Source organism: Canis lupus, chromosome 10 (assembly GCF_011100685.1).
Source record: "Canis lupus familiaris isolate Mischka breed German Shepherd chromosome 10, alternate assembly UU_Cfam_GSD_1.0, whole genome shotgun sequence".
Classification (NCBI taxonomy): domain Eukaryota; kingdom Metazoa; phylum Chordata; class Mammalia; order Carnivora; family Canidae; genus Canis; species Canis lupus.
Genome location: NC_049231.1, coordinates 46,101,983 through 46,117,331, shown reverse-complemented (window position 1 = coordinate 46,117,331; position 15,349 = coordinate 46,101,983). Strand labels below are relative to the sequence as shown.

Below are 15,349 nucleotides of genomic sequence, written 5' to 3'. Positions count from 1 at the left end.
TGGTGACCAAGGACCTCCCCTGCCTTCCCAGGTGAGACTGGGGCACATGATGGAGAGTGTCTGAGTAGCCGTGTGGCACAAGCCCCCCTCAACCTCTTGCTCTGCTTCCTGGTCTGTCTTCACACTCTGGTCCCTCTTCTGCCCATTTGACCCCACAGATCCTCCTGATTCTTCCCTCCCCAGCCTCATCACTGGGCAGAGGGCTACCGTGTTTGCAACAAGGTGGACAGCACGTGATCCAGCCACAGGATCTTGAACCATTTTTTCTGAAAGGAAATCTTGAACCATTTGATAGGATGGTGATGGGTTTCAAGGAAATCTGAGATTAAGAACAAATGCTAAAAGACTTGTCTTTCTTATAGATACTAAAAAGATGGTCCAGTTGTGGGGTCATGTGCAGAGATACCCTAACCCCTTATTTCCAGCCTTGGGCAATAGGAGGGCTCTGTTAGTGCCCTGGAGGAGCCCCCAGAGCATCTGTTCTGTCAGGGAGCCCCAGATCAGGGCATCCCTGGAAGTTAACAGAGCAATGGGTGGCGTGGAGCCAATTGGCATGGGATGAACTTAAGCCTGGTCAGGAACAGGACAAGGAAGACAGTGGGGAGAAGACAGCCTGTCCTGATGTTCCTCTTGTGGCCCATGTGTCTATGAAGGAGCCATATCCTTGGTGGAAGAGATGTCAGAATCTTCACAGTGCTTCCTAAATAGTCTAGAAGAGCTCTCTTTCAAACCTATGACTCCCAGAGTTTACCCAACTGCAGCAGCCAGCCAGCAGTCCAGGTAACCCACTCGAGCATCTCTGCTGCCCCACATTTCAGGAAGGCCACTGGAGGGGTTTCAAGATGTGTCTGTGCTTTTCAAAAGGAAGCTGTGTTCAGGCGGAAAAAGCTAAAAATCTCCCCAGGCTAGTGGCTAGGGAGGTTGTCCCAGCTGTCCTTACAGGGCCATCACAAGAAAATTACCCCTAAAGCCATCGGCCAGATCCTCTGGGCCAGTTCTGAGTCCTTCCTCTTACCCCGGGGCTAACTGCCTGGTCAAGCTAGAAGTCTGCATGCTAGGGTTTGTGATTCCAAGTATTTTGAGGGTGGCAGATTTAAACAGCCATAGTTCTAATGCCCACCTGCACCCTGTGGCCTCCAGAGAGGATGGATTTGCCTGGAAGCATTAGGAGCAGGAAGCCATCAAATCCTGGGGAAGGGAGAAGTGTGGGGGAGAAAGCGGCCCTGTGCAGGGTGCAGAGTCAGCTGGGTAGTTATCTGCTTCTGTCTGCCAGGGCACCTCTCACTTTCTAGGTGGACACCAGGTGCTCATCAGAACAGTTAGAAATAGGTCTCCTGAGCCCCACAGGCCTCCCAAGAACCATCTTCAAACTGCATTTGTTTTTCGAAATGTAATCCTTTCCGCAAGTCATTCTAGAAGGCGGTGTGATTGAAGCTCTGTGTTGGGGAAGAGTCAAGTGGCTTATTACACCAGATATGGAACTCGGCGGGAAGGCAGCAGGGCAGGAGTGAGGCAGGCTGGCACATGCGTGGGGTATTTATAGCAGAGCAAGTGTGGTTTGGTCTGGTTTGGTTTGGCAGACGATTACTAAACAGAGTCGTGGAACAGGTTCTTAAGAAAGCTTTGGCCTTCCCTGTGTAGGAACACCCACCTGCCTGCCATGGCAAGGGAGAGGGTCCTTGTGCCTCCTGGGGCCAAAGTTGTCACCAGGATGGTGGGAACCGGATCCCACCTAATGCTGTCCAGGGCCCTAAACACCCTGAATGTCTTCTCAAAGAATCATCAAGGAAGAGTTTGAATATAATTTGTAGAACAAGTTTATAACATGTAATACTTTTACAACCCAGACCTAGTCACTGTCCACCCAACAATAGTCATTTATGTATTGTATGGCTCTGCTCCTAGGGGGCAGGGACAATGGGTATGCAGATTAGTAGCTCCCCTAACCCAGCCCAGCCCAGTGCATAAAGAGGGTGCCCACAAAACAAGACTGGTCATTGTGGAAATTACATGTGAAATTGTGCCTTGCTGGCCATGAGCTGATATTAGGTAATAGGTCAAAATTGAAGCTTTGGAGGTAGACCAGAGAGATTGGGACAGGTCCTAAAAGAGGCCGGCAGTGAGAGCTCTGAGTCACCAAGGGGCAGGAGCGGATATCAGCCAAAGCAGCAAGACTCATCTCTGCTTGGTTCTTCCATCCCCCTGAAGCTGGAAGCATGGTCATTTATGTGAACATTAGCCATTTATGGTACGATACTCATATCCACGGGTGCTTGTATGTAGTTGTTCTATAATCCCTCAGACTCTGCTACACTATGTGGGCTAGAGCTGGAGTTTGGCAATTTTTTTTTAATCCCCGTGAAATACACATAAATTTTATGTAATAATCACAGGAAATCTTTCTTTTTTTCTAACTTAAAAATGTTTATGGCTCTAAGGATGCATACTACAAGCAATAATGCTTTTGTACAACAAATGGCCCATTACATTGGTATGACCTTTTTACAATAGGAAATACCTTATGATTTTTTTCTTCCCTCTCACTCCCCCTAGAATAGGAAATACTTTAAATTAATACTTTAAAAAAAAAGATTTATTTATTTGAGAGAGAGAGAGGGAGAGAGAAAGAACAAGTGGAAGGACTAGAGGGAGAGAGAGAAAGAAAAGCAGACTCCCTGTGGGGCAGAGAGCCTGATGAGGAACTTGATCCCAGGGCCCCAAGATCATGACCTGAGCTGAAGACAGACACTTAACTGACTGAGCCACCAAGGCACCCCTAAATTAATATTTTTTAGCATGAATAAATGTTTAGAAGAATGCATCTCTCTTTTTTGGGTTTTTTTTGTTTGTTTGTTTTTTGCTTTTTGTTTTAACATTTTGACTGAAGTATAATAGATATGGAAAACCCTGCGCATATCTAATGTATACAAGTTGTTGGGCTTGAAGTGAGATGCACAACTGTCAAACGAAAGATAAAGGATGGTGAGGAAGGGGAAGTACTCACCTCCCACTGTGTTGGCAGAGGCCCTGCAGGCCCAGAGCAGGGCTGTGGGCTCCCAGGCTGTGAAATGCTTCCATGACCTCCTGCAGCGAAGGGCACCACCAATGCTTGTCTCCATCTGTCAGGCCAAGGGAGGGCAGACGGTTAAGGAGGGCAAAGGAGACAGGCTCACTATTCCCACAGGAGGGAATACTCCTGGGTGTGACAACCCCTGGCCTAAGGGGTTTAGTTTCTGCATTTTCTGGCACCACAAGTGTTTTCTGGAGGAATCAAGCAACCAGTTGTTTTTGAGACATCCGCTGGAGCTTTGTGAACCTGATGGTTCATTATCCTGTCTTCAAGCTCTGGCCGCCTTGCACTGCAAGGGCCCAGGGATGATGACACCCTGATTGGTTCCATCAGGCAGCAGTCGGGGCACTGGGCTGCCCAGAGCTAAGCCAGATGAAGAGACTTAAACCAGAGGCCTCCAAAACTGCAAGATGCAGAAGATGCACAATGCAGCAGCCCTGGGCCCTTTACCACTACCAGCTGAGGCCAGCTCGAAACCTACTGCTGACTTGACGATGCTGCCCTTGCAGCAACATCTGGGTGTTCCCAGGTCCACCATTCCAGCCCAGGGCACTCCCTGCAGCCTGGCACACATCTCCACAGCCAGCTTGAGTTCAAAATTCCATGGTCTCTTGACTAGTTTGACAAAACCCGAACGGTAATCTGACCTCACCAACAAGGAGGGAAAACCCTATGTACTCCGGGCTTTTCTTCTATCGGACTACTTAAGGACATTTTCAGAACCAGGAAACTAGAAAAACAAAAAACAATGTGGAGGATCATTTTTCCCAGAGATGGATGCAACCATCTCCCTCCCACTTGCTCTTCTGTGTTGTGACCTCTCCACACCCCACCAAGAGGTGGGGTCCATTCCTCCACACTGTCATTCTTCTATGTCATCTTATTGATTGATTTACTCACTTCTCATCCCCATCTCCCCATTAGAATGTAAATTCCACGAGGGCAGGGCAGCTCTGCACACCCAGTGCCTGGAGAAGCGGCTGGTATGTGGGGGGAAGCAGAATGAATGAATGACTGGAGAGAACCCTAAACAAACCTGATCAAGTAGTACCGGAGTAAGAGGGAAACTGAAGGCCAGCCATAAAATAATCTGGCAGTGTCAAGAACTGTTGACAATGCTGAATTTGACAGATGCGTCAGGATCAAGAACTTGGAAACTGGGCTAGCAGCGCATTAGTAGCACATGCTTGAACCCTTTGCCATTCTGGGGGTGAAAGTTTCCTCTGAAAGGCGCACCTCAGTGGATCCCTCCATGGGCTGGAACCATGCTAGGTGCCCAAGATAAAAAGGTGGCCTGCTGGAGACCTTGACCTCAGGGAGCTCACACTCTAGGAGGGAGGGGGGAGCCAGGCAAATAAAAAAAAATACAGGAGAGTGAATTCAAAACCAAAGCAGGTGAAAGGTACAGAGTCTGCTCAAAGGAGAAATTCACTTGGGGCCAGGGAAGGGCAGAGGAGGGGGGCTGAGGAATAGGGCATGGTTAACGGGAAAGAAATCACGTACCCAGCAAAGGCACAGAAATGACAAATGCAGAGAAGCTCGAGAGCATGGACTGTTCAGCTACTCAAGGAAAGAAACGCAGCATCCTAAACTCCTTGGAAGTTCTGGCAACAGTCTTGCATGGCTGCAGAGCCACCAACTGGGGTAACTGCCAGCAGAGGGTCTCTGCACCCTGTCCAAGGACATCGCCTCTGTTGGCATCAGGTGTCTCTCTTTAGAAACGTATATGGGTCGAGGCTTACCCAACAAGTAATTAGACTCTTGGAGGAGGAAAACCTTTCTTGTTTGTTATTTTTCCTCTCAGGCAACTTAACAAGTGAAAGTAATGATACCCCTTGCCCGCTTCACAAACCAGCTGAGAAGAATGAAGTCTACAAAACACAATGAGATTCCACTAAAGAGGGAGAGCTGTTTACCAGGGCCTTTGGGGGACTATGCACGTAGGTGCACGCATGTGTGGGCGGGCCAATGAACTTTCCAGGGAGGGAGAATGCCTGTGCAAAGAGAATCAGCCTAGGGTGAGGTGAGGCTCTGGAAGCCCAGCTGGGTGAGGACAGCCTGCCAGGAGTCTTAGGACCCCAAAAGGTGCTGTGCATGGCCACCTTCACGCTTCCTCTTCAGCCGGTGCAGTGCATCAGCTGCTTTAAAAGCCCCTTGGGGACAGCAGTGCAGGTGCCACCAGCTCCAAACCTGGAGCCTGGCACCGTCCTCCCTCCTTGCCCCCACCTAGCACTTACTCCACACCACAGCTTGACCCAGGCCAATGTGGCAGGAGAAGTTTCCGAGCAAGGCGCCTGGGATGCCTCAGGATAAATCAGGCCCAATCAACAGTGCTGGAAATTGGTTAAGCGACTACAGGCGCGGGAGAGCCCATAATTAACACTGCCTATAACTAGGCCATGCGCTCAGCTCTTCCTGAGCACTGTTTGTCCCAAATGGGGGTTTTCCGGAGAGCTGACACAGAACAAAACTCAGACTTGAGGCTGCCAGCTCCAACTCCCTAACTCCACTTTTCCACACCCACACCTCAGTCGTTTGAGGTGATTCCCCAGGGGAGCATCGGGGCCCTGTGCCTTTTTAAATGCCAGTGCTAACAGCCCTGAGCTCCTGGGCTCTGTTTAGAGGCTGAGAATCTGACAGTGTCCCTTTGGGTGGTTCTCCTGGGATGGAACTGATGCTTTGGGGGAAGTAGGGGAGGAAAAGCATTGGGCCTAAAATAAAAGTGACTTTTCCATCTGTGCCTCAGAAGAAGCGTTACTTCACGTAACACCACCGCCTCCGCTCTCCTGGCACCACTTTCAGGGAATGGGAAAACCACACACATCCCAAGAACCTCCTCGGCTCGACTTGCTGGCCCCAGCAGCTCCCCTCCGTAGGCCTTTGTCATCTGTTCTCACCCACCAGGTTCCATCCTGGGCCTTAGCAGTTAGATGACAGGGCACAGGGTCCACAAGACTCTGGTCTGTTTCTCTCCCTTCCCAGCTCCTGCCCCGAATCTAGCTGTTAATGAATGTTCTGGGGTGGCTGCCCTTGGGGGCCAACCATCTGCATGGGTCCTGATTCTTGACACCACCTTAGAGATGCCACAGTTCTCTAGGAGAAGGTGTCCCATCAGCCTTAATGGGGGGATGCTGGTTCCTAAAGAAAAGCAAGCAACCATCCCATCAGACTGAGCCCAGATCCCAATTGGAGCGTGGGACTCACGACATAACTTAGGGGAGGTTTACAATCTGTTAAGGAACAAAATCCAACCAAGTAAATTTAAGGATCAAATGGGCTTTATTAAGCGATTCATCAATCAGGCAGCCCCCTCATCTGGCAGGCAGAGGGGGAACTTCAAGGAGTTATACAAAAAATGGAAGATTTTTATAGGAAGGAGGGTGGGGCAAGGAAGTTATTAGCAAAAGAAAAGGACTGTCCCCTGCAAGGTCACTTTCCCTTAGGGGGAAGGGCAGGGGGCTTATTATACAGTTAGATTACCTTGTTGGTGCCTATCAGAAAATTCCTGTCAGATTTAGACTTCTGGGGGAGGTTGAAACCTCGCTTAGGTTAGGTATTAAGCCCCAGTTTGGTGACTCGGCCTAAGTGACACCATTTTGGGCATGTGGTTTTCTTTTCAACAAATCTTAAATTTTTTTAAAATTTTTATTTATTTATGATAGGCACACAAGTGAGAGAGAGAGGCAGAGACACAGGCAGAGGGAGAAGCAGGCTCCATGCACCGGGAGCCCGACGTGGGATTCGATCCTGGGTCTCCAGGATCGTGCCCTGGGCCAAAGGCAGGCGCTAAACCGCTGCGCCACCCAGGGATCCCAAATCTTAAATTTTTTAAAAAAGATTTATTTGAGAGAAAAACTGAGAGTGAGGGCACAGGCATGGGGTGGGGGGAGAGAGGGAGAGAATATCCAAGCAGACTCCCCCCCACAAGCATGGAGCCAGATGGGGCTCCATCCCCTGAGCCATGAGATCAGGACCAAGAGGCAGACGCTTAACTGCTTAAACGATTGAGTCACCCAGGCGCCCCTTTTACCATTTCTTATCCTCCCAATTTTGATGACTTAACTGTTCCCTCTGCACTCCTGAATTTATTTACTTAAAGATTTTATTTGAGAGAGAGAGAGAGAGAGAGCGAGTGCGCGCCACGAGAAAGAGGCAGGGAGAGGGAGAGGTTCAGAAGCAGACACCCTGCTGAGTGGGGCTTCATCCCAGGACCCTGGGATCTGACTGAGCCAAAGGCAGATGCTTAACTGACTGAGCCACCCAGGCGCCTCTGCACTTTTGTATTTAAATTTACACTCATCTCAATATCACTGGCTTTAGTCAATCAGCTTTAGCCAGTTATTTAAACTTTTTATTTGCTCAGTAAACAGTAACTGGACACCAAGCATTGTAACACTGGGGGCCCAGCAGTGAACAAAAGAGACAAAGTCCTGGTCTCACAGAGCTGATGGTTTAGCAGGGAAACAGACCAAACATGTGAAAAACAAACACACAAGACGAAGCCAGGTGGTACAGACAGTGGGGAAGAAAGGTGGTCAGGGTGGTGCAGGGAACGCACAGGAGAAGCCCCATGAGCACTTTGAGGCCAGGCTGCCATTCCTCACTGTGTGAGGTCCAGTCATGCGCCTGAGGTGCTGGGGGGTGCAAGGCCTGGAGGCGTGAGGATAACTACAGAAAGAGGGAGGGGGGCCCACCTGAGACAGGGACACTGGGGGGTGGGGGGTGGGGTGGGGGGGGGACTCCAAGGAGACTGCTTTTGGCTCCTCTCCCTGTTTCTTGCTAGGACCTGCAGCCCCACCTCAAACACACCTTCTAGTACAAATAACATGTGTCCTAACTGTAAAGGCCAAGGGGTTCACAATTTCTTTGGAGTTTCCTGGCCCAGTAGATAACACGGAAGGAGTGACTGGGTGGGGTTGTTGGGAACATGTTCCAGACCCCTGACGTTAGGCATCTTGATGCCAAGACCCTGGCCCTTGGACAGAAGTGACTCTGTCAAAAGTGGAGGACACCTGGATGCTTGTCCTTGTTCTGACTGGTTCCTGGGTGCCTGAGAGTACTTGTGTACCACCCTCAGCAAAAACTCTAGACCCTGAGCAAAGGAGAGGCTCACCCCAGACCCTTTCCTTTCTGGGTCCCCCGCACACTCTGCAATCCTCTCTCATTACACTATTCGATAAACTCCGTTCTCACTTCTTCCTGGCTCACTTTGGTTTCTATCCTACGAGAAGCCAACAACCCTCTTGGGTTGGTCCTGTCGAACCCTCTCTGGGTCCTCGGACCCGGTCTGCCCATGCCACACCCATCCTGAAGACAGGACAAGGAAGCAACTGGTCTGAGGAGGATGGAATCATGTCATCAGAGAGATCTTTGGATGTGGTAAAAACACAAAATTCCATTAAATCCATATTTTAAAAACATGCATATCTCACTGTCCCAACTATAGCGTGAGCCCAGGAAGGAGGCTGGCCTTCTCCTGACCCTGATGCGGCCTCTTCACCACGGACAACTGCATGCCCAGGACCTGGATAAGCTCTGACCCACTCATTCTTCTTGCCTCTCACCCCCACCGGTTCCTTCTCCAGACCGCTCTACCCACATCCTTTCCAGTCTTCTTTAGTTGCTTCTCGGCTATGCAACCCACCCCACTGACCCCTTCACTTTCCCTTTCCACCCGCTCACCCTGAGCTAAGGCCCTTCTTCTGGCACTCCTACAACCCCCTGCCTGCCTTGCTGTAATCCAGCCTACATCCGCCACATACTCCCGCACACATACGCACCCCTATATCCACCCATCACACACATACACCATCCCACACACACACACCCTACACCCACCCACCACACACACTCTCACGCACACATGAACCCCTATATCCACCCACCATACACACAGTCACACACATATGCACCCCTATATCCACCCACTACACATACATGCACCCCTATATCTATCCCACCACACACACACACCACCCCACATATATATGCACCCCCATGTTCACTCACCACACACACACATGCACTCCTGTATCTACTTACTACACACACACACATACACGCACTCCTGTATTTACTCACCACACACACATTTACCCTATACCCAACCACCACATACACACCCTCACACAAACATATGCACCCCATATCCACCCACCACACACACATCTCCCTATATCCACCCATTACACACTCATACACACATACAAACCCACAAAATGCACCAACCACCACATACATACACACCTATACATACACACCATATACTACACACACACTAGCCATCCACACACTTCTGCAACCATACCTATACCACATCCACACTATACACATTCCATCCATCTGTACACACATCACACATACCGCAGACACAGAAACCACTCATCCAACACAAATATACCCACATACCACAACCCATACACTGCATATATCATGACACACACAACACTCATCCATACATACATATCACACACACATATCCCACCCATACTTACAACACACACAAAAACACACACACAGCACCCATCCACATATACCACCCACCTAGAAACTTCCCCTCCCCCAACCCAGAGTCTCTGTCAGTCCCTGGTCCTTTTATTCATGAGAGTGAGAGTGTGTACAGGGTAGGTGATGCCGTCCCCAGGCCACCTCTCCTCTCTGCTGCCCTCTGTAACTCACACCACTGCCTGGTGTCACCTAACACTGTTGAGCATTCCTAGCCCCCAGTGTGTAGGACACACTTGCGTTGTGCAAAACCACTGAACTACCATAGCTGCTAGAACTAGGTTCTGCTACAAATAACAAAAAGACCAAAACAAAACAAAAAACCTACCTGGGCTTAAATAAGCTATAATTTTATTTCGCTCTGACAAAAAAGTCTGGAAGCAGGTGGGCCTCACTGGTGCAGGGACCTGACTGATCTGTAGGATCTTAGGTACCCGTCTTCTACTCTGCCATTCTCGCCATTCTCTCCTTTTCAAGATCACCCCATGGTCCAGGATGGCTGCCAGAGGCCCAGCTGTCATGTCTCAACTCTAGGCAACCACTTCCTCACTTTCCTACCTCAAGATGCACGATTGAGTTATTTTTACTGATGCAAGGCCCCCTCAGTATGACTCAGGAAGGTAGTAAGTAGCAAACTACCCTCTCACCTTTAAAAAGCAAGAATATGAGACTGATTTAGACTCAACCAAGAGCTTCCCAGTAACGTCCCTGAATGCATGGCCCACCAGGTTTTCTTTCACTTTGGATTTCTGAACCTGAGATTCCTGGAATATTCCTGATCTCTAGAATAAAATGAAACAGAAGATACCAAATACCGATGGGGATGTGGAGCAATGGGAACTCTCATTCATTGCTGGTGGAAATGCAACACAGCCCTTTTGGAAGACAATCTGGTGGTTTGTTACAAAACTAAATATACTCTAACCATACAATCCAGCAATTGTGCTCCTTGGTATTAACCCAAATTAACTGAAAATGTATGCCCACACAAAAAGCTGCACATGAATGTTTACAGCAGCTTTACTCATAATTATCAAAAACTGGAAGCTACAATATGTCCTTCAGGAGGTGAATGGTCAAACAAGCTGTGGTACATCTAGACAATGGAATATTAAATAGAGCGACAAAAAGAAAAAACTACAAAGCCATAAAAAGATGTGGAGAAACCTCCAATACATATTGCTAAGTGAAAGGAGCCAGTCTGAAAAGGCTACATACTGTATAATTCCAACCATATGACATCCTAGAAAAGGCAAACTCTAGAGACCATAAAAAGATCAGGGGTTACCAGGGGTTTGGCTGGAGAGGAGCTGGAGAGGAGGTGGAAAGAACAGGGGGAGCACAGAGGATATTCAGAGCAGCGAAACTATTCTGTATGATACGGCAATGATGAACACGTCCTACATTTACCAAAACCCACAGAATGTACAACACAAAGAACGAACCCTATTTTTAAAAGATTTATTTACTTATTTGAGAGAGAGAGAAAAGGAGAGGGAGAGGGAGAGGGAGCGAGAATTCTCAAGCAGACTCCCTGCTGAGTGTGCAGCCCAACTCAGGGCTCTGTCCCAGGAATCCAAGATCATGACCTGAACAAAAATCAGGAGTCAGATGCTCAACTGACTGAGCCACCCAGGTGCTCCTGAGTGAACCCTAATTTAAATAGTCTTCAGTTTATGATAATATATCAATAGTGCCTCATCAATCCTAACAAATACACCATACAAATGCAAGATGTAGAAAAAACTAGTGTGTGTGTGGGGGTGTGTGGGGGTGGTGGGGGTGGTGGTGGTGACAGGTGTGGGGAATAATATGGGAACTGCTTTCTGATCAAATATTCTATAAGCCTAAAACTGTTCCAAAACAACAAAAAACAGGGGTGTCTGAGTGGCACAGTTGGTTAAGTGTCTGCCTTTAGCTCAGGTCATGATCCCAGTGTTATGGGATCAAAACCTGAGTTGGGGAGGATCCCTGGGTGGCTCAGCGGTTTAGCCCCTGCCTTTGGCCCAGGGCACGATCCTGGAGTCCCGGGATCGATTCCCACGTTGGGCTCCCGGCATGGAGCCTGCTTCCCCCTCTGCATGTGTCTCTGCCTCTCTCTCTCTCCTCTCTGTGTATTCTCATGAATAAATTATTAAAAAAAAAAAAAACAAAACCCGAGTTGGACTCCTGACTTAGCAGGGAGTCTGCTTCTCTCTCTCCCTCTGCCCCTCCACCCTGCTTGTGCTCTCTCTCTCTCAAATAAATAAGATCTTAAAAAAAAAAACCAAAAGCAATAACTGGGGGTGCCTGGGGGTGCTGGGTGGCACAGCTGGTCGAGTGTCTGCTCAGCTCTGATCTCTGGCTTGTGGGACTAAGCCCAGAGTCTGGCTCTATGCTCAGTGCTGAGTCTGCCTGGGATTCTGTATCCCTCTCCTTCTGCCCCTCCAATTCGTGTTCTCTTTAAACAACAACTACAGAAACCAAGAACTTTCTTTAAGAAAAAGAAAGAACCAGGGGGAAAAAAGTCTCCCTTCACACATAGCACCATGGGCAGCACATCCCCACAGTCTAAGAGATTTGATATTTGCTGTATTCTGGATCAAGGCCCCAGCTGAGACCCAAATGCAGGGGTTCTCAGACTTGTCTGCACGTTCTGGAATCTCTTAGGGAGCAGCTCCAGAAGTTACTGCCAAGGGTTTCCCCTCCAGCCCCCACCCCACTGTGACTGTGGTTTAATAAGCCTAGTTTGGGGCTCTAGAATTAAAAACAAAAACAAAAACAAGTGATTCTAAAATGCAGCCACACTGGTAAACTACTGAGCTAATGAAAGCCATGGCCCTTGCTCCAGAACAGCAGAGACCCACCCTCACATGCTCTGGCAGATGACTGGGGTGGGATGGGTGTAGGGAGGAATCCACAGAAGGCAGCCCCTGAAAACTGGTGGCTAGAGGCTGAGTCCTAGGAGAGCCACCAAGATTTTTGACTAGTAGGATCTAAAAGATAAACGTTAAAGTGTGCTCATCATGTTATGGCAAAAGGTTTATGTATTTGGCCAAAGTCCTCATAATTTGGCACTTTCTCAGCCTGGCTGCACATCAGAATCACCCAAGAGCTTTAAGAGTCCCTACCAGGCACTGTCCTAAGGGTGTTGGAGGAGCTGCCTCAGAAGCAGCCACGGAGCATCACCATACAACCCTGGCCATACAGGTGGTCGGACAGAGAGGCAGGTTAGGAGGCAAATGCTCCAGAAGGCAGGGACATGAGGGAGATGCCGGCTGGGCTGGGGTAATGCACACATGCCTGTCCCCACAGGGCCAGTAGATCCAGAATTCTGACCTTGGAGGACCAGATAGCACGTCTAGAGTCTGGCACCTGCGCCCACAGTTCCATAGTCAACTGACTGCATAGAATCCAAGGGGCTGGTGGGAAAAGATGCTGCTGTCTTGCTGTGGGCAAAGCACACATTCTCCAACACTCAGCCACACACTCAACGAATACCACCAGAGTCCTACTGTGTACTGGCTCCTGTAGCTGCCAGGAACTCAAGAGAACTTAGAATAAAGACAAGTGAAGCCACAGCCTCTGCAGTCTGGAGCTCACAGTGAAATGGGAAAGATGAGTGAAAGAATCCACACGTCAACTATGACCAGAGCCATGAAGAATGGAAAGGAAGTGGGAGCAGAGGATGGGGCTGGGCAGGGTCAGGGCAGATCTCCCTGGACAAGGCAATGCCAGAGGGGATCAGTAATCCAGGGGGAGAGATGGAGTTAGGAAGACAACGGCCAGGGAGCTGCTGAGAGGAGGGAAGGCACCACCCAGGGAGGAGAAACCTGTACTCCCAAAGACCCCTGCCACAGGAGGGGGGATGAGCAGAACAGGCTGTGAGGCTGGAGCACAGACAGCGAGACAGAGAAGATGAAGTGAGATGGAACCAGGGTCCAGCCCACTATACAGGAAACTATGGGCCATCAGGTGAAGCTGGGGCTTTCCAGCCCTCTGATTATCTGTGAAAAGGGAAAATAATAGTATCTACTTGGAGGATTTTGCTATGGTGACTAAATGAGATAGGCAAGGCCCAGGGCTCAGTGCCTGGCACATACTCTCTAGAAATATGAGCTATTATTTTCAAGGAAACGACTTTTATTATCACAACAGACAATAATATGTTTTTAAAATGAGGATCAATTCTGAAGTTGAATTACTGTTATTGTTGCGTTCCAACTAGAGACTTCGAAGGGGTAGGCCCAGCAAATGACAGCTCTGAGGGGGCTGGGGGATGGGATCTCCAGGGTGGTCCTCACGGTGTTGGCCTGCTCATTTGGGTCTGTGCCGTGTTCTCACAGCACCAGTATGGGGATTAAGAGTGCAGCTGGATCCTAGCTTGCCTCCTTGGCCCAGGGACAGGGGCACCTGCCCTGTGAAGTTAGGAGGAGTGAAGGTCGCCCCATGTGAACAGAAGGCTGGGCCCTGGGCCCTGCACAGAAGTACTCCTTGCATGTGGATGGCTGCTGCCGCTACCATGGGACATGGGATCCAAGGCTGTGTGGAGCCACTGCTCTGGGAGGCTGCCGGAGGCTCCAGATAGGTTGCTCCTACCACCCCAGCAGGAGACTGTCCCAAGCACCATGAGAGGCAGATCAGGGGAAGTGAGGACAACTCCTAATAAAACAGCAAAGGGCAGAAAGTGTCAAATGAATATATAGACTAAGGGATTTTTGACTGCTTAAAAACCATTTGAAAAGGACGCCTGGGTGGCTTGGTTGGTTAAGCATCTGCCTCTGGCTAGGCCATGATCCCAGGGTCCCCCGGACTGGATTGAGCCCCATATCAGGCTCCCTGCTCAGCAGGGAGTCTGCTTCTGCATCTCCTTTTCCTCCTCTCCCCACTTATTCTCTCTTTCTCTCACTCACTCTCTCTCAAATAAATAAATAAAATCTTAAAAAAAAAAAACCATCTGAGAAAACAAAAAGAAAAACAAAAACCCATCATCTGAGAATAGAGTATGACAGAAATGGCCAAAATAGAATTAGAGAAATGAAGAAGCGGGAGCGGAATACTTGTACTGCTTAGATCCTTTGGTTTATCTAATGATCTCTGAGTTGTAAAGAAATATGTTTTTGCTTTGATAAAAGCAATCATATTTTGAGTGTGCACTATATGCCCGGTGCTTCACCTGTGTTATTACTGCCAACTCTAACAGTCCTGGGTGCTCAGTGCTGGCCACTTGCATGAAGACTTTGCCAATCTGACTGCCAGGCTCTATCTATGTCCTGATGTTGCTCCATGCTGCTCTCGGGTCCTTCCCAAGGGAGTGACTGCCAGACATCCTGTCTCCACTCCATCCACACCAACCTATGCTCTGTCACCTGGCATGTATCCCCATGTTACCACAGTATGTCAAAATTCCCATAAGGCATCAGCCTACAGCTCCAACTAAAGGATGCTTTTGTTGCTCTCCAAAGCTTTTTTGATGGTGCATATCCATCATTAAAAAATTTTAAATTTATACCTCTAACAAATATACATTTATAAGCTCTACAAATGTGCCTTGATGCTAATATGCCATCATGCGTATAACATGTTAAAGAGTAAATTTTAAAAAGATGAGCTATGGGATATATAACATGTTAAAGAGTAAATTTTAAAAAGATGAGCTATGGGTAGCTATGAGCTACCTGGTTGGCTCAATCAATGGAATGTGCTACTCTTGATCTCATAGCCCCATGTTTGGTGTGGAGATTACTTAAAAATAAAAAAAAAAATAGAGCTACTTTTGACACACACACACACACA

The 15,349-nt window shown here is 48.7% G+C and overlaps 1 protein-coding gene across 6 annotated transcripts in view; it reads right to left on the bottom strand.

Annotated features, from left to right (window-relative positions):
* The window catches only part of FAM178B (family with sequence similarity 178 member B), a 110,051-nt gene that overhangs the window by 41,883 nt on the left and 52,819 nt on the right, over window positions 1-15,349 (bottom strand). For all 6 annotated transcript variants that reach the window (XM_038551100.1, XM_038551102.1, XM_038551104.1 and 3 more), the window contains one exon: window positions 3,005-3,119. In XM_038551100.1, coding sequence (XP_038407028.1) covers window positions 3,005-3,119 — 115 coding nt within the window. The remainder of the gene's footprint in view (window positions 1-3,004; window positions 3,120-15,349) is intronic.